Here is a 27,328-nt window from a genome sequence, read left to right as displayed (position 1 = left end):
TTAACACAGTTCTGGCAACAACATTGTAAATCACAGTTATGTAACCATGGGATGCTGCAAACAGCTGTAAATATGGATGGGTTGCTGAGCACCCAAAATGTGGCAGGGTGTTGACATTGGTACTTCAAAACTGGGTCGTAAATCCCTTTGTGAGGGAGTCCATTGTAACTTCGAATAGTTGGTGAAGCATATAGATTAGTCAATTGGACATAAGTTGACTATCTGTATGCCTTCAGTACTACCTCATTGTTTTTTTTTGGGGGGGGGAGGAAATCCTCATGACATTAGTTCCTTTCATCTGTTTAGAAGATTGGTTAAGAAAGATTTTTCTTTAAAAAAAGAGTAATTCCTTTAAGATTTTTCTTTATGAGGTCCATTGCATAAAGGGCAGTGTGTCTGTAAGCTCAGAAATAGAGGCTGACTTTTTCTTTAAAATATCATTAACTATTTTTAATAAAAGTATTAGAAAATGTAAGAATTGAAAGTACTAATTGAGATTAATATTCATAATATGCCAAATTTTCTCCCTTGTGAGAATGTGGTCCTTTCCCCTAAGTCTGCTGATATTCAGTTTCTGCTATTTTTCTACTTCATAATTATATTTGGAAACTTATGCGGTTAATACAATTCAGACTCCTGTAGTTTAGTGTAAATTAACTGGACGTATATGAACAAACTGGAACAGGCTTTTTGTGTTTATATGCCAAAAGGACTATGAAAACATCCACTTTTAAAATCTCAATTCTATCCACCACATTCTGATCTGGAATATTTCTTTATAAGGGCTTGTCAGAGCAGCAGTTCCATGTTTGTTTGTTTCTTTCAGTCATAGTTACAGCTAATCACAGTTACTTAAATTAAAATTGCAAATCTCTGAAAGGTGAGAGTTTTTTAATCTTTCTTCGGGTTTCATAGAAAAAAATTGAATGTAAGAGGCCAAAGCTGACAGTGGCTTGACATAATTACTCATGGAGTTCCAAATAATTATGTAGGAAACAATGACTGAATGTAGCTGCTACATATATTTATTATAATAATAAATGTTTATTTGCCCATAACTACATTTTTTGCAACAACAGCTAAGTTATTATGGTCACTAAAAACTAGTGTTTTCATATCAAACCCATTGATTTAAGGTTTAAATTTAATTTAAAAGATATTAATCTATGTTTATTACAATTTTATCATGATCTGAATTATAAATGAAGCCTACATCTAGGATTTGTAATGAAGAAGCCCGGAAAAATTGATAATAACATCCTTCTCTATACTTCTGTGGCTACTTCTTTAAACAACAAAACCCTTGAAACTGTAGACTGTGTAGCAAATACTGCCCTCTGATGGCAGCAATAACTTTTTAATATAATTACGCTTGAGCAGAGATTACTGTTTCCCAGTAAGAATAGAGTGAACTTGCAGACTTAGTAATGATCTTAAGTATAAGGGACCCAACAGGGGTTGGTTCTACAATTTTTTACTACTGATTCTGTGGGCTTGTCTTATTTTGTGGGTGTGGCTTGGGGGTAATGTGACTGGGTGGGCGAGGCCAGCTTTTTTTTTTTTTAACTTTTAAAAACATTTTTTCTACAACCTTAAGAGGTTGCAGAAAAAATGCTTTTAGAAGCCTCTGACGATCTAGCAACTCAGCCGGGATCGCCAGAGGCTTTTAAAGGCATTTTTTTTCCTACAACCTTTTCGGCCAAAGAGGTTGTAGAAAAAATGCTTTTAAAAGCCTCTGATGATCCCAGCTGAGCCACATGATCATCAGAGGCTTTTTTTTTTTACTTTTAAAAGTATTTTTTGGCCGAAGAGGTTGTAGAAAAAATGCTTTTAAAAGTAAAAAAAAAAAGCCTCTGATGAGGTGGGCAGGGTAAGCGAGCGGCGACTGAGCCGGGGACCGGTTCGGGAGCGTGGCCAGCCAATGTTATTACGGTTCTCCGAACTACTACAAATTTTTACTACCGGTTCTTGTGAACCAGTGCGAACCGGGAGCAACCCACCACTGACCCAATACCTCTTCATTTCCTTTTTTCCATTTATACACACTTCTTCTAACAATACTACTCTAAGAAAGTGTACAGTTTTTTTAAAACAACAGCACAAACATTAGTTATGTACCTATCTGTGTGTAATAATACACACACACACACACACACACACACGTGTCATAGGTCAGGAATGGGATGGAAAAAGAATAGTTGCTTATGGTGGAGAGCATTAGCTAATAGTAGCCAGTATTAACCCCAGCCAAATGTAGGCTCCTCTTCAGTGGATAAGGTTTTTTAAAAAGTTCATGCCTGTCAGTCATCTATCGGGGATGCTTTAATCTGGATTCCTAAATTGTGCAGGAAATTGGACTCTGTGGCCTGAATGAATCCCTCCAAGGTTATGATTCTAAAATAGGACATGCATATGTTATAAGTGGGGGACGCAGTGGTTCAGTGGCTAAGAAGCTGAGCTTGTTGATCGAAAGGTCGGCAGTTCAGCGGTGCGAATCCCTAATGCCGCGTGATGGGGTAAGCTCCCGTTACTTGTCCCAGCTTCTGCCAACCTAGCAGTTTGAAAGCACGTAAAAAATGCAAGTAGAAAAATAGGGACCACCTTTGGTGGGAGGTAACAGCGTACTGTGAGCCTTTGGCATTTAGTCATGCCGGCCACATGACCACGGAGACGTCTTCGGACAGCGTTGGCTCTTCAGCTTTGAAATGGAGATGAGCACCTCCCCCTAGAGTCAGGAACAACTAGCACATATTTGCAAGGAGAACCTTTATCTTTTATGTTATAAGTGAAGGTTATAATTCTGGAGTTCTATATTTTATTGATTTGTTTGCTGTTTTATTGAAGAGGGGGAATAAACTGAAAACTGAGGGCTTGTTCACCAGCAACCTTAAGAAATGCATCTAGAGCCCTCTAGTTATGCTGGTGCTTAAAGTAAATTTTAAAAAATGGATTCTACAATTACAGGCATGTTTTTATCATTGACAATAATTGTGAAATGTTTATGATTGCAAAATCAACACAATTGCCTCCCTGGTTATATTCTCTGTCCAAACGATGATGTCGAAGCTGCTTCTTACAAAATTAGTTTGCAGTATTCAAATTAACCCTTATTCTTGCATCTTAACAGAAGTAATCAATTCTAAATAAAATAGAGATCCATTCTAAATAAAATGGAGGAACTTCAGAGTGCCAGAACCAATAATTGCCTTGCCTATTAGAACAATAAGTCTGGATGTACATTTTCTTATCTCTAAATAAATTGCACAGGACAGATTTAAGAAACAGTAGTACTTCCCTCAGTTTTCTGTTCTTTTATAATGATTTTTTAAGCTGATGATGCTGTTGATGAATAATTCCTCTGCAAAGGAGAAGGCTGTCACTTTCTTCAGATGTAAAAACACTCAAAGTTATCACCATCCTAATATGGCACTAATAGAAAAATATCTATTGCTCATTATTTCCAAGAATGCTTTAATATATACCTCTAAAAAAACTTGAACCGAGATAATGACAGTTATACTTTTGTTAACTTGGCAGATAAATTGAAAAAGGAATCACTTAGATTGTAGGCTAAAATGGGCTAATTGATGAGGCTGAATTGCCATAAATGAATTTGGAGTTACCCTAATGTTAATAAAATCCTACTCCTCCATAATAAGGATTATCAGGAGAAATAGCTACAACAAACTCTCCCATCATCCATCTTTTCTATGGTAGCAAAAAGACAGAAAAACCAACTTGTAAATCACAAACTGCCTGACTAGGTGGTTCGGTGACTAAGACACTGAGCATGTCGATCAGAAAGGTCAGCAGTTTGGCGGTTCAAATCCCTAGTACAGGTCTCCTGCGTGAGAAGGGGGTTGGATTAGATGACCTCCAAGGTCCCTTCCAACTGTGTTACTGTTACTGTTACAAACAATGCAGGAAAGTCAGCATTTTCTTTTCTCTATTAACATTTGAAAAAGTTAAAATGTCATAAAACTAATTTAAGTGTGAAGTATAAATAGAGGCTGGCTGGTGAGTGCTCTCCAAATTTGATCAGAGAATTGCAAAGAAGGACTGGGAAGGACAAGCATAATGATACAAAAGTCTAATATCAGTTATGATTCCCATAATTGTTATCTTACACATATATTCATTTTCTACAGTGTGTTATAGACATAAGCCTTGGGAACCTGTCAAATTCCAAACATTAGTAAAGTAAAACTCACTGTGTTAGTCAATGTACCTATTGCTGCGTAAGGTTGCTGGTTTTATAACTTTGCCACATCCAGAGGCCCACAGTTGTTGGTCTCTCAGATGATTATAAGAAGGTGGAACAATGTGTCATGCAATCTCCTCTGAAACTTGAATTGGAAATTTACATTCCAAGAAGGTACCCGAATTGCACTGAGTATTCAGGTCGAACACATTGGCTGTTTACGGAGCAAATTACATGACTTAAGAAATATTTTCTCAAATGTAGGCTATTAAAAGAGAACAGCATGTTCTTCAAAGAGGTGATATTTTCATAATAAAGCACACCACCATTACAAGCTGTCTATGCAGCCTACAATACTGGGCTAATCCTTCATAGAAAACAAAGTCCTGGATTCCAGGTAGCTTCAGTAACTCGTCTGGCTCTTTCAAAAAAGTTGCAATGTTTTTCAAGAACATATACCCAGAGAATATAAAATTATACAGCCTTTCCACAACTGCTGAATGAGGATCGTTTCAGTATATTCACTGCACTGTGAAGAGTTAGAGCATCAGTGTTCCAGATTCAAGCCCTTTTCGCTGTCAGTTAAAAAATTCTCTTGGAGTGTAGTTGAGAAGGACACCAGGCTAAAACTTTGCAAACTGCTTGAAGTTAAAATGGACAGTATTAAGCAAACTAGATTTAACATTTTATGGTACAATATAAGAGCCGTGGTGGCGCAGTGGCTAGAATGCAGAATTGTAGGCTAATTCACTGGTCATTGTCAGGAATTTGATCCTGACCGGCTCAAGGTTGACTCAGCCTTCCATCCTTCCAAGGTAGGTAAAATGAGGGCCCAGATTGTTGGGGGGCAATATGCTAACTCTGTAAGCCGCTTACAACCCCACAAGGCTGTAAAGCACTGTGAAGCGGTATATAAGTCTAAGTGCTATTGTCTATAAAGCAGCTTCCTATATCTTCAGTATCAGGTTATACGCTAGACTTCTGTCAACTCCACCTTTTTTCAAGTTGAAGATTTGTTTCCCTTTTACAGAGCCTTTGGATTTGGATTTATGTGAGATTTATGTGCTTGTATTCTTTATTTTATTTTTAAGAATAGAAGTGGTTTGGTTTGTTGATACGATTCAAAGGCAGATCTTACTAAGAGATGTAGATATCTTTGTGAAGACACCTAAGCTCTACTGCCCATGTCATGTACTCTATGACTGGTTCTATTTCTTCTCCCCAGATGTGCTCAGCACTCTCCCAATGGTTGTGAGAGTCAGTTGACAAGAATAATGCTTTTGAGAAACTCTTGAGAAGCATCTGAGGGCAGGACAAGAAGCAATGGATGGAAACTAATCAAGGAGAGAAGCAACTGAGAACTAAGGAGAAATTTCCTGACAGTTAGAACAATTAATCAGTGGAACGACTTGCCTTCAGAAGTTGTGAATGCTCCAACACTGGAAGCTTTTATGAAGAGATTGGACAATCATTTGTCTGAAATGGTATAGGCTTTCCTGCCTGAGCAGGGGGTTGGACTAGAAGACCTCCAAGGTCCCGTCCAACTCTATTCTATAGTCCTGTGACAATGCAATATAAAAAGTAAAGAAATCAAATCATGAAGAGGGGAAAACCCCTACAAACCCAATCAAGATATAATCAAAATTACCACAGGTGCTAAAAACCAAAATAGCAATAAAAAAGTCAAATCCATTGTTTCTTCTCTTGCCTTCAGGTACTTTGGAGAATAGGTTGACCCCCTCTTTGTGGCAGCCCTTCAAATATTGGAACGCTGCTATCATGTCACCCCTAGTCCTGCTTTTCAGTAGACTAGACATACCCAATTCCTGCAACCATTCTTCATATGTTTTAGCCTCTGTCCCCCTAATCAGCTTTGTTGCTCTTCTCTGCACTCTTTCAAGAGACTCAACATCTTTTTTATATTGTGGTGACCAAAACTGGATGCAATATTCCAAATGTTATCTTACCAAGGCATTATAAAGTGGTACTAACAGTTCACATGTTCTTGATTTTGTCTCTCTGTTGATGCAGCCTAGGATTGCGTCGGCTTTTTTGAGCACACTGCTGGCTCATATTTAAGTGATTGTCCACTAGGACCTGTAGATCCCTCTTGCAGTTACTGCTATTGAGTCAAGTTCCCCCTATTCTATACCTGTCCATTTGGTTTTTCTTGCCTTAAGTATAAAATCTTACTTTTCTTTACATTTTGGCTATTGCTGCCAGCTTGGTGTCATTTGCAAATTTGATTAATTCCCCTTCTGGGCAAACTTTGTCAGCAACAGGAGGAAGAAAATGGTGAAGGTCAGCTGTGGGTGACAGGGCCAGTAGAGCACAGGGCTGTGGGAATGCCTGGGACTTTACCCTATGGCACTGGGGTGGCTAGCCACAGCTAAGGTCTTCAGGTGACACTAAGTGACTCTGGAGCTGAAGTAGTGGTCCATGGATGATAGCAGCTGGCTGACACTGTTGAAAGCTCTGGACCTTTACTTCAGCTGTGGAACTGCCAATGATGTCATTGTGCAGGGCAGCCCAAAGGGCAGAGATGGGGAGGAGATAGACTGGTGAGGGGAGTTGAAACTCACTGGCAGTTGTAATTGTGAGCTGGCTTCCAGGCAGCCAAATGTTTATCATATGATCATGGGGTGATGCAACAGCTTTCAGGGACCAGACATAGCTTTTCTTCATTGCTGCCACCACTTCAAACAGTCACTAAATGAATAGTCGCTAACCGAGGACTACCTATATACATTTTTACCTTTTGCTTCAGAAATGGTTGTAGAAGGCGAGCTGTGTTAGTGTGGGGTTGTCCAAATAAGATTATGGTGAGGTAAATGATGTTTTGCTATCCTTACATCTTTATTTTTCTTTCAGCCTTATCCTTCTTTATTACAATATAAATATGGGAATAAAGGAAAAACACGGTCTTAATCAATTAGAACAAAATGTGCATGTTTATTAAAATCCATATATTTAGTTTCCCCCTCCTTTCCTGAGGGGGAAGCAAAATAGAAAAGCATTTGATTGATTAGGACAAGAAAAGCCAATTTTAAACAGAAAACAGCATTTTTGTTGCCTTTTGAAATGTAAGCTGTCAATCTATTGATTTCCTGCTGCTTATTTCCCATTTCAGCCTCTTGGAGCCAGTGATTATTTGGAAATATCTAAGAATTTTGATCTGGTTTTTGTTCATAATATACCTCTCCTTACAATGGCAAAAAGAACCCAAGCTCGACGCTTCATCACTCTCATTGATACTTTTTATGAAAAAAAGGTAAGCATTTGGTTTGCAGGTTCTTATAAGATGAATGCATCTTGAATTATTTTGGAAATGCTGAATATTAATTAATTAATTAATGCCTGGCAAAAAGCATCAGCATATATTCATTGATCACACTGCATTGCCATGTGAGCTATTAAAGCCTTGACTGTTAAGATTAATGTGTTGTCTAATTGAATTTAAATTACTGCATTTTCTCCTTTAGCTGCCAGCTGCATTAAAATTTACAATGGCTCAGTGGTTAAAGACACTGAGCATGTCAGAGCTTTGCGGAATGGGGTGAACTCCCATTACTGCTCCTGCCCACCTAGCAGTTCTAAAGCATGCAAATGCAAGTAGATAAATAGGTACCACTTTGGTGGGAAGGTAACAGCATTCCGTGCACTTTTGACATACAGCCATGCTGGCCACATGACCATGGAAATTGTCTTTGGACAACGCTGGCTGCCTCAGCCAAGAAACAGAGATGAGCATCACACCCTAGATTGGGTATGACTGACAGGGAAACTATTACTTTTTTTTTACTGCTAGATGAAGTCACTAAAGCAGCAACATTGTCCATGGCTAGTAAAGATTAGAATTAAGATAACCAAACAGATGTTGCTGAATTTGCAACATATGGGAGAAAAATATGCCACAAAATTATTTTATTGGTTTTGTTGCAAAAACAAAACCAAACCCTTACAATAGCAACCTCTTGAAAAATTAAAAACAAAAGGTATGTTACAAATCAAAATTTTTCAAACAAACGTTTGTGCAGATGTACTTGCCTCCAAAATTCCTATAGGTTTGTATGAAAGACTATAGAATTAAAAAAATAAATAAAGCAGGCAGATCAGCCCAGGAAAGGGCAGATCTACCATATGTTCTTCTCCTGAGGAAATGGGCATACCTCAAATAACTTTTCATACTAGAAACACAGTGTTTCCCTTCTGAGTGAAGAAGAGTCCACCCGGAAAGTTCATCTTCATCCCTTTTTAAAAATGACATGGTTTGGGATTTTAGGATGACTGAAAGAGACAGTGAATTTGCTTCCAACCTTTCATCACCTAGTCTACTTCTGAGGTGTCCATGATAATGGGGCCTTTTCAGACTTTTTGTTTGGATTTATGTGGAAAAGGGTAGTCAGGACATTATGCTGATTTCCTTCATCTTCATCTGGCGATTCTGCAGTGGAAAACCCTATCTGCTTGTTTTCAGGGTATATCAAAAATGTAGATAACTACCATCTATACACACACACACACACACAAACACACACACACACACACACACGTTCGTCATTGCTGCCTGCTTCCTAAAGCTGAGAAAGAGTGTCTGTCATAAAATCATTCACAGCTTATCGCTTTGCACCAAAAATGGGACTTGAATTAACTGTCTTCCTGTAGTTGATCGAATATAAAAAAGATAGGATAAATAGTTTAATTTGGCCTTTGATTTTTTTTCTTCCTTGGATCTCCTGCTAAACATTTTCATTTAGTGACCCTGAATCATAATATGGGATGTGGGGAGCATTTTATCTGTCTTCTTAAGAATAGGAGAGCAAAAGCATTGCTATCTACTGAATTCTTTCCTTAATAATTTTAAGATAAAGAAAACATTCAGTCTATTTTGCCGCTGCCTATCGTGTCAAATTCATCCGATTAAATTGCGTTAACTGCTTTTGCTGAGAAATTGCACAGTGTTTTGACTCCAGACAATAGTTCTGTTCAAACCACTTACAGACTTTTGTTGGGTAGTTACTCCAGGTTATTTTGCATGCGGGTGTATGTGTTGATTTATTTTCCAAAATGCACAGATGAGTAAAATGTTAATGAATTTGCCCAAAAGTGATACTCAATTTAGAATAAACAACTACTCTTACTTTTAGTCTGAGTTGTGGAACCTCTAATGAAATAGTAATGATAAATGCGGCACTTAGATTTACGAAGGTTTCAATCATGGAAGGAAAATCAGCAATATTAAAACAACTTAAAGGTTCTTTGTATTTAAGCTGATGTTTTAAAACGTAATGGAAGATTATTAAGCTTCACCTTATGTGTGATTATAGACATGCACTTAAATATTTATGCAATCAGGACATATCGATTGAGATTAAATTCTTTTTCAAAAATGTACCGGGAAAGTAATGCACGGACATGGGCACAGAGGCACATCCCGTCTTGTTCAGCAAGAAATGTGGGCCATTTCCAGAAAATACATTTTCTGCTGACTAAATGCCACTCATTGGTTTTAGAAGAACCTTTAGCTCCTTGAGCAGCATAGCACTTCTTTATGAACAGATGTCAGAGTGATGTTTTTTTATTAGCAGAACAAAGCAGGATTACTTCTTTCCTCTAATGCTACATGTGTAACGTTCCCACAAGCATTGTTTCCCAAGTACCACACAACGTCAGAGCTCCTGGTTTTAACCTCCCAGTGAAGGAACACCAATGTTTCTATCCTTTTTGTGCATTTTAAGCAGCATTGTACCGTTCTATGGCTGTGGTTTTTTAAGGTAGATCACTGTCCCCTTTTAGCTCTCAAGTCTGTCCTTTCTGCCTGCCTCAATGGATTTCTGTTGTATGATCCCTTGGGCTTCTTACATGTTGTATTTCATTTGCTATATCCTGACATCCTGCTTTTCTAAGCATACCGTTCCCATATCAGTGATCGCCCTTACATGGATACTTTTCTGAAGGATTTACCTTCCTATCTGTATGCTAACTTTGTTCATTTCTGCAATCCATTTCCTTCCAGGATCATGTTCTGTTCTTTAGACTAAATATTCTCCAAGAAAAGAAAAAGAGCAACCTAATTGTCCCCTCAAATACATAGTGACAGTTTAAAGTATACCTCTGCAGCTGCAGCACTGGGGAAGATTAACCCATTGGGTGATGCTTCTTTCTACCATACCAGGGAATCTGCAAGGTAGTAAAAACTACAATAGAGATTTCTTATCCTTCCTGGCTAACACGAAAGAGAGAGTAAAACAAATATTCCCTATATACTGTCTATATGGCCCATAAGAACTTTTATCAGTTTTTTCATGGACGTACGATGGGAGAGATCAGTCTATTTCTGTTCCATGTCAGTTTTCTGCTTTTAAAGTGCATTCATAGGATTATTTTCTCCTGTTTCCAGATGAATCTACAGATTTTTTTAAAATGGCTATGCAAAATTATGTATTTAAATGTGTCTCTTTAAATGTATTTTTACATTTAAGTATAGTATGTTTAATTATATTTCATTTGAAATATATGTATGCATTTTAATTTTAATTTTTAATTGCATATGGGTTGAGAATTACTTTGAAATGGGGAAATGGTCTGATTATGTTGTTATCCATACATGACCCCTGAAAATGCAAATGAGTTCTGTTTAGGTCAGAATAAAATTCCCAACATCCTGGCTTCTATTAATAATTCCCCCTCAGCAGAGAGCTGTGCACAAGTATAACCTTTTCCTATTGAACAAGTAGGAGCATCTGAAAGGAAGCAAATAGGCTAACTTTTGCTTCTCCGAAATCCAACAAGTGCATCCATAGTGAGACTACAATTAAAGGAGAGAGTCAGGGGTGGGTTTTAGTTACCTCTGGTACCGGTTTGCAACGGGAGCGCACACGCGTGCGCATCGCTTGCTTTGGTCATGTGCGCGCTTCTACCCATGTGCAAATTGTTCATGATGACATCTGGGCAGGTGGGCGGAGCCTCCCACCACCATTACTACCGGTTCACAAGAACCGGACTGAACCGGGAGCAACCCATCACTGAAGAGGGTGCTTAATGACTGTGTCTTCCAGAAGCATGACATATTTATTACAATACCTCACAAGAGCTAAGAGAAAGAAACAAGCAAACTGTTTCCATTCTGAGGTAAATCTCATAAAGACAAATAATGTTAGTTGTGTAAAAGAATCCATAATGATATCATTGTCCTCAAGTATTGCCTAGTCAGAATTTATTCTCATCTCAAAATTTAAAAAAAGAGGGTTACCTCTCTATTTTAAATTAACAAGGATCACCTGGAGCTATATTTAAGACATCTAGATCATTTACGAAAGTCCCAATCTCTATGGCCCTTCCTGGGAGGACAGCAGAATAGCATGTCATTGTCATATACTGTAATCATTCCAAAAGTCCTGGGAAAAAAAGTATGCTTTCCAAAGACTAGTGTTATTAGCCTGCTGCAATTTTCAAAGGTTAAAGTTGGAAAAGATTCCTTGACTGCTACCTGCACATTTTTTAAAAAAATGCAGTTGCTCACAATTGATCTGCATCTCTATCCTGCCAGGCAAGTATTTTCTCAGGAATTTTTGCTTTAATTGAATGAAAAATGCTGCACCTGTAAGATGTCATGCCAAAATGGGTAGTAGAACGAAGCAGGCATTTAAGAATCTATGCAGCCCTTGTGAGGAGATTCTAAAAAGACCTGGTTTGCTTTCCAGTGTTTTGGAGCTCTTGGACAGCTGGATCTAAAAGTTTTCATATTTGAAGGAAACATAATATCTGGATGTCTGGCATTATTGAATGAAGGTGTGTGTGTCTTAGAACTATACATGTTTCCCTGCTTTCTTGCTTTTATCACTGGGCTGAAAGGTTTTGGAATCCCTCATTTGATTTTTCCTGGATCTTAATACTGTATAAGGCAAAAATATTTTTAAAAAATGAATGAAAACAGATTGCTATCTAAATTTGATTTAGTGATGATTTAGAGCAGGGGTGTCAAACTGGCGGCCTGCGGGCCAGATGTGTCACGTGCATGCCACACCCACCCCACCTCCGATAATGGGAAAAATGTCACAAAACTTCACATGACGGCAGTGTGATGTTGCAAGTTTGACACCTATGATTTAGAGCGATGGCCTGATGTATAAATAAAATAAGTACCTTTTTGATCGAGTTTGAAATAGCAATTCAGCATCTAGTGCAGTGATGGCTAACCTTTTTGCCGTTGTGTGCTGAAAGTGCGCGCACATGTACCTGAACCCATAATACAATGTGCGTGTGACACCACCACCACCACCACCACCATGGCCCAGGAGGCTGCCGAGAGGCCTGCTAAGCCCAAAACGGGCCACAGCGGGGTGCCGCACCCCCCCACACTCTCTCGTGCCCCCGCGCATGTGCGCACAAACCCCTGCATATGCGTGTGTCTCCCACATGCGCCCCATTCCCTTGTGCATGCACAGCAGAGACCCAAAAATCAGCTGGCCGGTGGGAGGCACATCCATGCGGGGTGGAGTTGAGCTGAGCGATTGTTTATGTGCCCACAAAGAGGACTCTGTGTGCCACTTGTGGCACGCATGCCATAGGTTCGCTATCATGGATCTACTGTATTTTTGTTTTTTTATTTTAAAAGCTATTACAGAAGTAAGATAAATAATAAAAATATTTTAATATTAAAAGTTATTTGTAACTGAATGATAGGATCACCTCAACATCCTTCTGCATTGTTAATGAGTGCAACGTGTACCACCAGAATCAGAAACCAGTTGCTCCAAATGAACTTTAAAAAGTATTCCATTTAAAAACAAAAGAAAATAAAGAGGGTTGAGAGATTCAATGGAGAAATAAGAACTCTAATTGATGAACTTCAGCCATTATTCTTTGTTCCAGGTGCGTCTTATTTGCTCTGCATCAGCTCCCCTCCAGAGTATATTTATTCAAGCGGACCATGATAGTGGACTGGATGAGAAAAGGGTACTGATGGATGATTTGGGGTTGAGCCAGGTAAGCACTATGAACATTAGTGCCTTTGTTGCAAGAGAGCATAATTGGTTTGGGTCTATGTGCTGGCATTATTGTAAAACAAAAAAACATTTAGAGGGTCAGTCTGTAGCTTTCCTGCAGGTTCAATGTAGCATTTTTTCCTCTGCCGTAATTTAAGGTAATGCTATTTATTCATGGATTAAGATCCATAAACGTCCACAAATCTAAGAATATATTTCTAATGCATTGAAAATGTTGGGTCAACTGTTACAAATTACTCAAATGCAGTTCATTGTACTTGTTTTAAGCTGTGTATCAGTTAGAAGCTCTGTTAGAATAGGGAGCATCTATAAGTGTCTTTTTTCTTTAGATTCATATGGAAAAGAGCTGATACACACTACCTCTTACAATATGCAATATAAAACAAAGCAAAACCCCACTGCAAACATTCATAAATATTCATTAATGCGCAATATCTTTTTGTGAATCTTTTATTATTCTCTCCCCCCCCCCCAGATATTAATTGCAGAGTGAGAATTCTTGAGTTAACTGCTGCATATGAAAAATTACTACCAGCATTTCCCAATGAAAATATTTTTCATGGGCAGTAACTACTACGTTTGCTAAACTGCTGACAGATTACAAAAGGATTGTTCCTGTCACTCACCTGTGCCTTTCTTGATAAAGGTCATCAGCGCCGCAGAACTCCAAAACGATACCTATACGGTAGTGGCCAAAATTGTGGAAACCTTTTGGGAAAAGTGTATTTTCTAAAACTAGCTAATAACACCACTTTTTTTGTAGTAGTACCATAAAATTATATATCAATGGAAAGATAATTTAATCAAGAATATAATGCAATAACTTTTATGAAGGATTTGGTATTAGAATAGTAGTTACAATATAAAGAAGAAAAGTGAAACACAGAAAAAATGAGATATACAAAAATTATTACCATAGAAAAAATGAGATATACAAAAATTACCACGTCAGTTAATACTTAGCTGGGTAACCTTTAGCATGAATTTACAACGTCTTCCCATGGAGTGAACCAAGTCTTTTAATTCTGCAGCTGTTATAATGTGAAACCAAGATTGAATGATTACTTCTATTAACTGGGTTTTATTGCTGAGTCGCTTCTAACTAACAAGTTTCTTTATTCGGCTCCATAGATTTTCAGTTGGGTTAAGGTCTGGATTATTCCCAGGCCATTCCAGCAGTGGAATATGATTATCTTGAAACTCCCAAAAAAGTGGTGTTATTAGCCATCAAACCTCAAAAATACACTTTTCCCAAAAGGTTTCCACAATTTTGGCCACTACTGTATAGGTATCATTTTGGAGTTCTGATGACCTTTATCAAAAAAGGCACAGGTGAGTGACAGGAACAATCCTTTTGTAACCTGTCAGCAAGCTTTGTTCAAGAGAGCCTGGACCCTTATCTCTATAAAGTTTTATGCTGACTTTGCACCCAAATCCTGGAGTTTGTGGGTGCCATCAAGCTATTGAATCTAACCCCTTGCTCAGAAGAGGAATTCAAATGGAAACATTCCCAATCGATGGCTGTTTAGCTGCCTTTTGAAATCTCCAGGGATGGTTTGTGGAAGAAAAATCCTTTTTTTTCCTGAAAAACAAAGGTAGTTCACACAGTTCACTGGAAAGGACAGGGTAACAAACTCAAAAGGGGACTTCCCCCCCCCCCAGAAAGTACCATATAGCACATGTTCTGCTACACCTGATGGGACAGGTTCATCATCAGATGATCTCTTCTGACAATTTGCCCCAGTCCAGCAGATTTGAGATGGCTTTTGAGTTCATGGGAATGGAGAGAGCAATGGATGTATATTGACTGCCACAGCGGTCTTTGTCCACTGTAGTCCAGGATCTTTTTATAAAGTTGTTTATGTGTCAAGAGTCTTACCTGCACACCAGCTGTTCTGTTTTTCTAACTTTCTCATTCTCTTTCTCACTTGTTATTACTTCAGCTTATATTCTTCATCTCTTTCTACCCTTCCCTCAAAATGTATTACTGGAAATGCAACAAAAATGATCTGGACAGGTAGTTAAAGAAGTTTAAAAACCCTAATACCTGACATCCTCTCCACTGTTTCCTATGAAATTTGGGATTTGGCTCTTCTAGCCATCCTGGTTACCTGAAAGGTAATTCCATTCCAGTGAAGTGTAAAAAACAAAGGCATGGATACATTTTTTATATTTCTACCCTCCCCACACTTCATGTTAGGTATTGGGAGTTTTATTTATTTATTTAGCGTATGGCAATCTACAGAGGTCCTGCAATCATAGTATACAACACTGATAAAACACATTAGACATACAAACACAAAAAAAGCATCAACAAATGCACGTATATAAAGTTTGGGTGTGTTTATAAAATAATGGGAGTTGGAGCTCTGTTTCCTGTTAATGTTTCAGAAACTGGATGTCAACTTGCAAAGCATCCCTGGCCTGTTCTCGAGTTGCCATAGGCCAGGGGGGATGGGAAACCAGCAAAATGGCACAGCAGCCAAAGACAAATGCACATTCCACACTTATCTCCTCAAGGCTGTATCCCAAGTTTACCTACAGCAGCCCAAGAGAAGTGACAGCTACAACCCGCGAAATTGCTCTGTTGGCGAATGTGATTGATGACACACCCTGGGGGTAGGGGGGTCATAATTGGAGCATAAATTACGGAGGGTCAGAGCTGGCTTCACATGCCGACATAAAGCTCCTAATAAATAACTGGATTTCTTTTTAAGCTTGGCTCGAGACTCATGATTTAATTAGGGCATCCGTCGGAACCCTGACACTGGAGTAAGTAGATATGAGCTGGATACAAGTGAGGCTACCCTTTGAGCCAAGGATTCCAGTTGCAAAGTGGTTTGGTGGCCTATGTGTCTTTCTCTTCACTATAGGTTGTCCCCATTTAGTGATCACAATTGGGACTGGCAACTTGATCGTTAAGTGAAGTGATTACTAAGTTCTTTGCATACCTGTAAAGATCATAAATACAGGGAGTGACCATAACGTTGTTTTTTCATCACCGTCCTAACTGCAAAACAAGTTTGGTTGCTGAACAAGGGCGATCTGTACTAAAGAGTTTGTTGTCTTGCTGTGCCGTGGAATTTCATTACTGAGGATCCATGCAAGAAGCCCACAATGGCTTTTTTTTCCCCAAAAAATTCTTGTATTTTTCTTTTTACATGTCTCTAGGATTCAGCTGAAGCACTTTCTATGTTTACGGGAGAGGAAGAGATATTTGCCTTTCAACGGACTATCTCGCGACTTACCGAAATGCAGACAGAGCAATACTGGAAAGATGGGGATCGGAGCAAAAAAAAAGTTGCAGCCAAAGGTTAAAAATAAACAGTAACTGAAAAGAAAAAGGGCTTCAAGCACATTAACTAACTTGACACTTTATGTATCATGTTAGTGTTAAAAACTACAGCATTAGTTACTGGCCCCCTTTAATGCCAATGTATAGATATAATTTTATTCAGTCTATCATGAAAAATTTATTGACCAAATAGAACATTTCCTTTTAACTGATGATGACTGGAAAAATAGGTAAAACATATTTATTATTGGCCATATCACATTGCGGTTTGCACATATAAAAGATACAAGGTAGAAACATTAAATGCATATTTTGAATCTTATCAATCTCTGTTCTATTGTTAAAAATAAAATATACAAATGTATCTGGAGTATCCTTGATTTTTAAAAATAATTTTCTTTTAGGTAGCAATTGAAAATTTCATATATATTCACAAAGTCCCCTGTGTAACAACAATTTAGAGTATTCCACTTGCCACTTGGCGTGTTTTTCTGCTGCCAGAGTATATTCAAGTGATACAGTTTCCTATGTTATTCATTTATTCATCATATTTACAAATGACTGAGTGACATATAACAAAGCTAAAAACAATATATACAAACAAATATTAATATTATGATCCTCTCTGCTAGATTTGGTGGAATGGGCAGATGTAATCCAGAGAATGGATGATCCCTCAAATAACCCTCAGATACATATGCATTTGTATCACGTTTTTCCTATTCCTTTTCCTCACCCTCCCATACTCTGATATACTGTCTCTCTGTTGAAAGACAAAGTTATCTTTCAAATAATTCAAGCTGGTTTAGCTCTTGACAGACTCATTCACTGTCAATGCAATTCCCATGAGAGGGAATTGAGCAGCACGCTGATACCACTCAACTCCAATAGTGGAGAGATGCTACCAGGTTTTTTTTTTTCCACATCTGGAATTTTTATGCCCATGGCCTCCCAACCAGACAAAAACAATACTTACATTCTATTGAAATATAAGCATTCAAAGTGTGACATTCGTAGCAAGAAAATGACAGGAAGGGATTAAGCGTGATTAGCATGCTGTAGATTGGCACGACATTACAGGTAGTTGCTCCGCAGCTTTGCACCCTCTGAATAAAGCAACTCTTTCTGAGCCCTTTAATACATTCCTGTGGAGCAATCAGTCCAGACCTGGGAGTGTGCAGCTGTTGCCAAAGGCTAACCCAGGCTTAGTACTTTGTGAGAGAAGGTATTTAATTATTGCTATAATTATTGTGATTGCAAATATTGAAAAATTAGGGACACACCTGTAATATGTGAGATTTATGGCAGCCATTGCACAAAACACCTCTATCCCAAGATTAAAATAATGATTTATCTTCATACAGTTATAAAAGGTTTTTTTATTTAATGAGTGAAAGTAGTAATATATTACTTTAAAAGTGTTTTTCTTTAGAAATCACGGCCTTTAATGTATTATATTTTGGTACTACATTAAACTTACTTAAATATAATTTGGTGTGTATAAATTTAATAACTAAAGAGCAATTTATTTCCCAAATATAGTAACCGTCTCAACATTCATCTCAACCATTCTTGATCCCAATTATCAGAATCTAAAAATATCTGATTCCATTATTTCAAAATTAGTACCTATCTTTTTGTTTCTGTTATGAGAATTCATATCTTTTTTTTTCCAGAAAGGCTTTGGAACAATTTAGGACCTTGTTATAACTAAAAACTACATGCAATCATAATAATCACATCTAGGGCATTATTGCACCTTAAAATCCAACCTAATCAGATGCATGAAGTTTAATCCTAATTTGGTGTACTGTACAATTTCTGTTTTCATTGCAATACATTGACAGGGCAAGTTCTCTGAAAGTTTCAATATTCTTCCTCTGTTCATCTTTATTACTGGATTTGGGGTGCGGTGCCATCTGTACGCTGATGACACTCAGCTGTACATCTCCACCCCAGACCACCCCAACAATGCCCTTGAAGTGATGTCCCGATGCCTGGAGGCCATGCGGGTCTCGATGGGGAGGAATAGGCTCCGACTCAACCCCTCCAAGACCGAGTGGCTGTGGTTGCCGGCGTCCCGATATAGCCAGCTGGTGCCATCGCTGGATATATATAAATATATATAGCTGAAGCCATATATATTTAAAAAGCTTCAAAACCAGCTTTTAAAGTATATATATATTTAATTTTACTACTCCCTAGTTTACGGGAAAAGAGTGTGTGCTTTGGCCTGAGAGGCTGTGCTCTGTCAGGATTCTTCCCAGAAAGCCAAAATGAGAGCAAAGAACAGGCACAGACAAGAATTCGGGAAATTCTGGTATAAGTTTATTTAATTTATATGGCTGCCCTCTCACATTATTATCTCATAACTCCTTGGGTGGCTCACATTATTAAAAACAGTCACATAGCAAAACAAGTAGACATAATATATAAATCAATAACAAATATGCTAACCCTCTTTAGCGAGCCCTCTTTACGAGGGCTCGTAACTTGGGCATCCTCCTGGATGCACAGCTGTCTTTAGAAGAGCATATGACGGCCGTGGCCAGGGGGGCTTTTTATCAGGTTCGCCTGATACGCCAGTTGCGGCCCTTTCTGGATCGGGACTCCTTATGCACGGTCACTCACGCCCTCGTCACTTCTCGCCTGGACTACTGCAATGCTCTCTACATGGGGCTCCCCTTGAGGAATACCCGGAGGCTCCAGCTGGTCCAGAATGTGGCCGCGCGGGTAATTATGGGGGCGACATGGCGCTCCCATGTAACACCTCTCCTGCGCGAGCTGCACTGGCTCCCGGTGGTCTTCCAGGTGCGCTTCAAGGTATTGGTTCTCATCTTTAAAGCGCTCCATGGCTTAGGGCCCGGGTACTTACGAGACCACCTTCTGCCACCGATAACCTCCCACTGGCCAATTCGCTCTCATAGAGAGGGTCTCCTCAGGGTGCCGTCGGTCAAGCAATGTCGACTGACGACCCCCAGGGGGAGAGCCTTCTCTGTGGGGGCACCCGCCCTCTGGAACGAGCTACCCCCAGGAATACGACTGATCCCGGACCTCCGTACTTTCCGCCGAGCGTTAAAGACCTTCTTATTCCAGCAAGCCAGGCTGGCTTAAAATTTTAATGGGTTATTTTATGGGGAAAGGGTTTTAAAATTTAGGGAAGCCAAACTGATTTAATTCTGTTTTAATTCTTTTTAATTTTTATACTGTATGTGTTTTAAATTTTGGCTGTTCACCGCCCTGAGTCCTTCGGGAGAAGGGCGGTATACAAATTTAAATAATAAATAAATAAATAATAAATAAATTAGTCTTTCTTTTTGCTTTTCTTTGTGCTTTAGATTATAAGACTCTTGGAGCAGGGACCCTTTGAATGTATTGTTTGTGAAACGCTATGTATAGAAGCTGTGCTATATAAAAGTAATGTTAATCTCACCCTGCAACTGAATACTAAGCAGCAGGTCATATGGTCAAGTATTGCTCTGTTACCAATAATGGAATTATGACAATAGGAGTGGCTAGATCTTATTGAAACACAATTATCTTTCTTCATTGTTACCAAGTTGCAGTATAAACATTTGAGGTGATTGTTGATTTATTGCCAAAAGAACCAAAGATACGATTATACATAGAACGAACATAACCTGATTTCTGATCAGTTCCTCGGACAAGAAATCATCTCTTATTCAGTCTTGGAGACTTTACATTTACTCTAGTACTGACAGTCAGATCTTTCAGCCATATCCTCTTAATGTTATTCCTTACTCAAGGGTCTCCTTCCTACATCTTTTAATTCAATTTTGTTTGTGTGTGCCCTCAAGAATGCTTGCTCATGCTATAAAGATGTTCCTAAATCTGAGTCATTTTCATTATCTTTTTTCAAAAATAATATTTCATCCAGTGCTAATTACTTTGCTATTTATATGGATTTTTATTCCACCTTTATTTTGATAGCTCAAGATGGCGTACATACTTAATGCACACATCTCCAATTTTCACCACCATGGGGTGGGGGAGCTGAGAGTGATTGGCCCTAAGTCACCCAGATGGCTTTAAATGTGCCAAAGTAATACTTGTTAGCATTTGATTTAGTATGATGTGTGAGCCCTGCCAGTATGATTTATAGCTGAAAATTATGTGATTCAAACCACTCTGGCTGGTTCAAAACATGGCTCTGTGAATCAGCCAATGAGTTTTTCCATATTGTATCTCTATAATATAATGATGCTACTTAAAATTAATTTAAAAAAAAACCTTTGCACCTATTTTAACAAAGTGGTTAATAAAATGACTAATAAAGTGTTTTCAATGATTTTCTGTGAACTTGCAAGCATTTACTATTTACTGATCATGCCATACTATGATTCCCATAGGCTACCGTTGAACCTTGAAAAAAAGGTCCAGCATTTATATTAAAAAATGACATTGACATTGATGGCAAAGGTTTATAGGATGTCGACATCCACGTAGGTTAGCTTCAATATTAAAAGATAATACTGGTATTTTATTAATTATTAATTATTAATTAATTTATTTATTTATTAATAACAGGAATGTTTTCTTCCTTAAGTCACCTCAATTCTCCTCAGAAGAGAGCACTTTTCAAATACCTTTATTTAGTAATCATGTTAGAGGTGAATTTGAAATTCCCTGCCCAGAAGGTCTAATACAGAGGTGAAGAAAGTGTGGCTTTCCAGATGTTGGATTGCAAGCTACAATTGAAACTACAATCTGGAGATGGGTGATCCAAGACAGTTCAGTGAAACATTTCCTTGTTTATTGAAGACAACCCTGGTCTGACTTCAGCTATCAGCTCTAGTAGCAGACAGCAGACAGATGATTTTAATTCTACCTTGTAGGGCTCTTTTTATGGACAATAGGTCCATAAATATTCTTCCCATCAGGGACCTTGAAAAATATGTCAACATCCAGGAATAGGCTATCTGACCTTCTTCTAATGCTTAAAAGTTTGATTTCCATCCGGCATACTATAGGTAGTCCTTGACTTAAAACAGTTCATTTAGTGACTCAAAGTTACACCACCATTGAAAAACGGAACTTATGACCATTTTTCACACTTTTTCACATGTTACAAGACGATTGTAGCATCCTCCATGGTCACATGATTTACAGTCAGATGCTTGACAACTGACTCACCATTGCACTACCTCAAGATCATGTGATCCCCATTTGCGACCTGACATGCAAAGTCAGATTCACTTAACAACGTGGTTACTAATTTAACAACTGCAGTGATTCACTTAACAAATGTGGCAAAAGAAATCATAAAATGGGGCAAAACTCACTTGACAAATTTCTAACTTAACAACCAAAATTTTGGGCTCCATTGTGGTCTTAATTATTTAGCAGGAATGTTTTCTTCCTTAAGTCTCCTCAGTTCTCAGAAGAGAGCACTTCTCAAATATCTTTATTTGCTAGTAATCATGTTAGAGATGAATTTGAAATTCCCTGCCCAGAAGCTCTAATAGAGAGGTGAAGAAATTGCGGCTTTCCAGATGTTGGATTGCAATATCCATTTTGTAATCACTGGTGATCTAATTGGACTAGATCTAATGAGAGTTGCCTTTTTGCTGCACTCAAAAAGGTTACAGGTTGCCCACTCCTGCTGTACCAATGTAGAGTTTTACACCTCGTTCTCTTCCTGCTTTCTGGAGTGCAGTAGAAAAAGACATTTGGGGTTCACTTCCATACCATCTCACTCAGAGAGAGAAAAAAATCTAACTTGGCTTTTTTTTTTCTGGTTACACTAAGATTGGGTTTCTTAAATCCAGGTAGATAATAAAATTATTTCTCCTGTGGCGAGGATAACACTTCAGCCTCCCTGAGAGTAAGACTCATTAGGGAACGTTAGACTCAGTACCTGCTGATCTTAAGCGCTGCACTGAAAAAGGAAGAAAAAACGAGTGTGATGACTGAGGGAAAGTTGAAGGCCATGGCAATGGCTGTTGAACTTCCTGTATTAACTCCCCACCCTTCGATTAGCTGAAAACGGAATACCAGGAAAGAGGAAAGGGAGTTAACTGCTCTAAAGGGAAAGGGACTGCCTAAACCCCTTGGCTGGAGTTGCCTGCCTAACCTGTCTGTTTAAAGGAAGATCAAATGCCATTAACTGCTGACACAGCTTATCTTTTTGGTTGGACATTTTAATCTGATATGATAGTTTGAAAGCCCCAAACTTCATGGGAGACTGTTTTAAAGCCATTTCCCTAAAAGCTTCAGACACTGGAATGAATAAATGTACCAGTAATTGAACCCGCTACACCAGTGGTGAAATCCAAATTTTTTTACTACCGGTTCTATGGATGTGGCTTGGTGGGTGTGGTATGGCTTGGTGGGCATGGCAGGGGAAGGATACTGCAAAATCTCTATTCCCACCCCATTCTGGGATCAGCCAGAGGTGGTATTTGCCAGTTCTCTGAACTGCTCAAAATTTCTGGTACCGGTTCTCCAGAACCTGCTGGATTTCACCCCTGCTCTACACCTTAGTGTGTCCAGTTTTTGCTTTCTGGCACCTGCAACTAGTACTGTAGTTCATCCCTTTCTGCCTAAAGTAGTCATTTATGATTGATGCTGCAACGTAACTGCCCTTCCATCATGTCTGAACAAATATATTTTAAAAATTAATAACCTGCAGCAAATTGACAAAGATTACCTGGATGCTCTGTACCAAGTGTATAAAGAAAGGAAGTTTCTTCCCAGGAAAATGTGGAAGTATCTGTGGTCTGAACTGTCATCTCACTACATTGAAGCCATTTCAATAATATATGGTCAATTAGATTTATCCACAGTTAAAACAAACGAAATCTTTAAAAGCCCTGCATTTATGATTCAGAGCTGCATAAAATACTGAAATAATATCATCCTGAAATATTTTAAAGTTAAATAAATAAATATATATATATATATATATATATATATATATATATATATATATATATGTATGTGTATGTGTGTGTGTGTGTGTGTGTGTGTGTGTGTGTGTGTGTGTGTGTGTCTTTTTTCTTTTTTTCCTTTTTCGTAGGCTTTTATGTGCATATTCTTTCTAGCCAGGTTTTACCTACGTAAACTAGGTTGTTATTTAAATTAATGTTCCAAACTGTTATTCTATTGTAATCTCTGATCCAATTTGTAGAATAGTATACCAACATTGGGGATATCTGGGTGCATAGACATATGTCGGCATCTAGCACCACCCAGTGTTCATTGTCTACAATAGAGTTCTTTTACACCTCTGCTGATATTGTATTTTGCTTGAGGCACAATCCAGTTAATATTTGAATAAAAAGATCAGCCTTGAACATTGTAAAATTTAACTATGATTGCCTAACATGACAATCTTGAGACTCCTCCTTTGTGCCTGTTGTTGTCTTCGCTAGTGGTGGTGTGGTATCTATGGCAGGGATTTTAGCAACTTTAAAATGTGCTGGCTGGGAAATTTTGGGAGTTGAAGTCCACATGTTTTAAAGTTGCCAAAACTGAGAAACATTGATCAATAGGTGCAAAAGCTGTGGAAAAAACAGGGATGGCAATGAATGCCTTCAAGGCAAAAGATGACCATTTCTTGTGAAAGTACATAACTCGTGCCAATGCATCTGTGTCACCAACTGCATGATAGTGGCTCTAAACAGAATCTTATTGTTGCCACCATCAATGCTGTAATGCTGCTGCAATTCCTTATTGTCTACAGCAACACTATCAATGTTGCTGTAGACAATAAGGAAGTAATACAACTAATTTCCTGACATCTCTGTCAGCAAATATAGGAAATAGACTTCAACAGGATATATTACCCTGGGTTCACATACAGTATGAAACAGTGGTGAAATCCAAATTTTTTTACTATCGGTTCTGTGGGCGTGGCTTGGTGGGCGTGGCAGGGGAAGGATACTGCAAACTCTCCATTCTCACGCCACACCAGGGGAAGGATACTACAAAATTCCCATCCCCTCCCTACTCCTGGGGGAAGGATATTGCAAAATCTCCATTCCCACCCCACTCTGGGGCCAGCCAGAGGTGGTATTTGCTGATTCTCTGAACAACTCAAAATTTCCGCTGCTGGTTCTCTGAACTGCTCAAAATTTCCGCTACTGGTTCTTCAGAACCTGCTGGATTTCACGCCTGGTATGATATGGAAAGGTGTGCCAGGTCCAAAACTGTCAAGATGGTAGTCACAATAGTATGATGTGTTGCATACATTAAAAACAGGCAAAGCTTCAATCATCACAATCACAAATTTGACATTTTTGACAATGGTCTCCTAGCTTTTTGAGTTTGACTGTAGCGAATCCAGCCACTGTGGCACATAAATCATGGTTTATGGCTTAGACCATGGGTGAACCCAGCAAGTAAAGAACAAAATAATTATAAGAGACAGTTTGGTCTAGTGCAGGGGTGGAAAATGTGGCTCTTTTACAACCTGTGGACTTCAACTCCCAGAATTTCTGAGACAGCCAAGCTGGCTCAGGAATTCTGGGAGTTGAAGTCCACAGGTTGTAAAAGAGCCACATTTCCCCACCCCTGGTCTAGTGGGTCAAGAAGCATGGCATGGGCAAGAAAGCAGGAGACCATGAGTTCAAGTTCTACCTTAGCCATGAAAGCCAACTGGGTGACTTTGGGCCAGTCATTCTCTCTCAGCCAACCCACTTCAAAGAGTGGTTGCAGGGAAAATAGGAGGAGGAATGAGTATTAAGTATGTTTCCTGCTGTAAGTTATTTGTAAAAATAATAAAGACAGAACACAATTTAATTAATTAAATAAAATGTGATTAAAAGAGGTTATTGCATAGTGCAAGTTATTTATTTTAATTTCCAAAAACAGCTATCTGCAGCTCTGGATGGCTTACAGAGGATTTTAAAAAGTCAAAAGTTTTTTAAAAATCATATCACTAAAAGGCAGCCATGTCAAGGAAGAAAAGCAAATCAAAGATTACACTTTAACAACTTCAGTTGCATCAACAACTTCAGTTGCATCAACAGTTCTGGCTGGCCCAGAGCCTCTGAGGAGAACCAGAACCATCACTGCCTTCCTGAAAGCTAATAGAGTCAGGGCTCTATTGGCTTTGGAGGAGATACTATTTCACAGGGGAGCCACAGCAACACAAACTTGGCTCTCATCCAATGACAGTGACACTGCTTTACTGATGAAGCTTGGAGGATACAATTTTATAAGGCAGGCAGAGTCAATAATAAAAAGGTGATACTACAAGTGTCCCTGAGCCCTAAATCATTATGAATATGTATTATCCACATGGAGAATATGCCTCCAAGTACTAGTAGTGGGGGAACTTGACCAGAAGGATATTTTTGCCATTCTGCCCCTGCTTATAAGCACAACTGCATCCAGCTGGATATTGTGGGAACCGACAGCTGGAGCAGTGGGACTCTGCTTAAGTTTCTAGACACTGTTCCGACACCTGTGATTAGAACTGGGCTGTAAACATACAAGGAGGAGAAAAAACTACTACCCACTATTTGAATTTTAAGATTTTGCTGCTGTTGGTATTCATTTTTACCCTTAAATAGTTGATGACACTCTCATGGGGGGTAGAGGGTATGGGGGGTACCATGGTAAGGCCATGGTAAAGATAACCCCCACCTTAGGGAGTCAATAGTTCAAAATAGAGCAATCTGGGCCAGTGGTCGGTTGCTACCGGTTCACCCCGGATCGGGTAAACTGGTAGCGGCGGTAGCAGGAGGCTCCACCCACCTGCCCATATGCACATGTGCAGAAGCATTGCATGCACAAGTGAGCATGAGCGTACCCATGACCGAACCGGTAGCAATGGATTTTGAAACCTGCCCCTGATCTGGGCCCATCTCTCTGTAAGAGTGTAGACACACAAGATCCCCTTGCCCAGATCTGCCCATCATGGACTCAGGGGTGAAATCTAAAATTTGTTACTACTGGTTCTATGGGCATGGCTTGATGGTGGTGGGGTAATGTGACTGGGTGGGCGTGGCCAACTTTTTTTTTTTTTTTTACTTTTAAAAGCATTTTTTCTACAACCTCTTCAGCTGAAGAGGTTGCAGAAAAAAATGCTTTCAGGAGCCTCTGACAATCAGGCAACTCAGCTGGGATCACCAGAGGCTTTTAAAGGCATTCTTTTAGAATGCTTTAGAAAAAATGCTTTTAAAAGCCTCTGATGATCCCAACTGAGGCGTGCGATCATCAGAGGTTTTTTTTTAACTTTTAAAAGCATTTTTTCAGCTGAAGATGTAGAAAAAATGGTTTTAAAAGTAAAAAAAAACAGCCTCTGATGATCGCGCATCTCAGCTGGGCATGGGGGTGGGGTGCAAGGATTTTTGCTACTGGTTCTCCGAACCACCTGCCATCATCGCTACTGGATCGGGCGATCCGGTCCAAACCAGGAGCATTTCACCCCTGCATGGACTGCGTCTTGCAGGACCGCAATAAAGCATAAAGCAACAGGTACCCCGGTTCTTCACAATGGAGGCCTGTATGAAAGAGAGTTGGAACTGATGGAGAATGTCCAGGGGAACTGAGGAAGAAAAATATATGGAGATATTTGGCTTCCTGCAGCTCAAACGGTTTGAAAGGGACCTTCTATTTTCTCTTTTGGAGACTCCAACTCTCTTACAACTCTTGAACCGAATGCAGTATCCTGCAATTGCAATTGTCCTTAATTGTCACCTCACTGCCAGATGGGCGGCAAACAAATTTAATATATAAAATAACAATAATTCAGGTTGAACATCTGGCTGACTGTGCGATGAACCATAATAATAAAATCCTCGGCAGCTGCAGGAAGAATATTAGATGGTTAGTGTGTAAACATGATTACTTATA

At 38.9% G+C, this 27,328-nt stretch overlaps 1 protein-coding gene across 2 annotated transcripts in view; it reads left to right on the top strand.

The window, feature by feature from the left end:
* The window catches only part of AFG1L (AFG1 like ATPase), a 70,886-nt gene extending 54,116 nt beyond the window's left edge, over positions 1 to 16,770 (top strand). For both annotated transcript variants that reach the window (XM_070953522.1, XM_070953532.1), the window contains 3 exons: positions 7,332 to 7,472; positions 13,076 to 13,189; positions 16,381 to 16,770. In XM_070953522.1, coding sequence (XP_070809623.1) covers positions 7,332 to 7,472; positions 13,076 to 13,189; positions 16,381 to 16,527 — 402 coding nt within the window. In that variant the 3' untranslated portion in view covers positions 16,528 to 16,770. The remainder of the gene's footprint in view (positions 1 to 7,331; positions 7,473 to 13,075; positions 13,190 to 16,380) is intronic.
* Positions 16,771 to 27,328: the final 10,558 nt, after the last annotated feature.

The sequence above is a fragment of the Pituophis catenifer genome, unplaced genomic scaffold (assembly GCF_029215685.1).
Source record: "Pituophis catenifer annectens isolate HBS135680 unplaced genomic scaffold, rPitCat1.0.hap2 SCAF_1, whole genome shotgun sequence".
Taxonomy (NCBI): Eukaryota; Metazoa; Chordata; class Lepidosauria; order Squamata; family Colubridae; genus Pituophis; species Pituophis catenifer.
The sequence above is the reverse complement of the archived record's forward strand: the minus strand, read 5'-3'. Positions and strand labels throughout refer to the sequence as shown.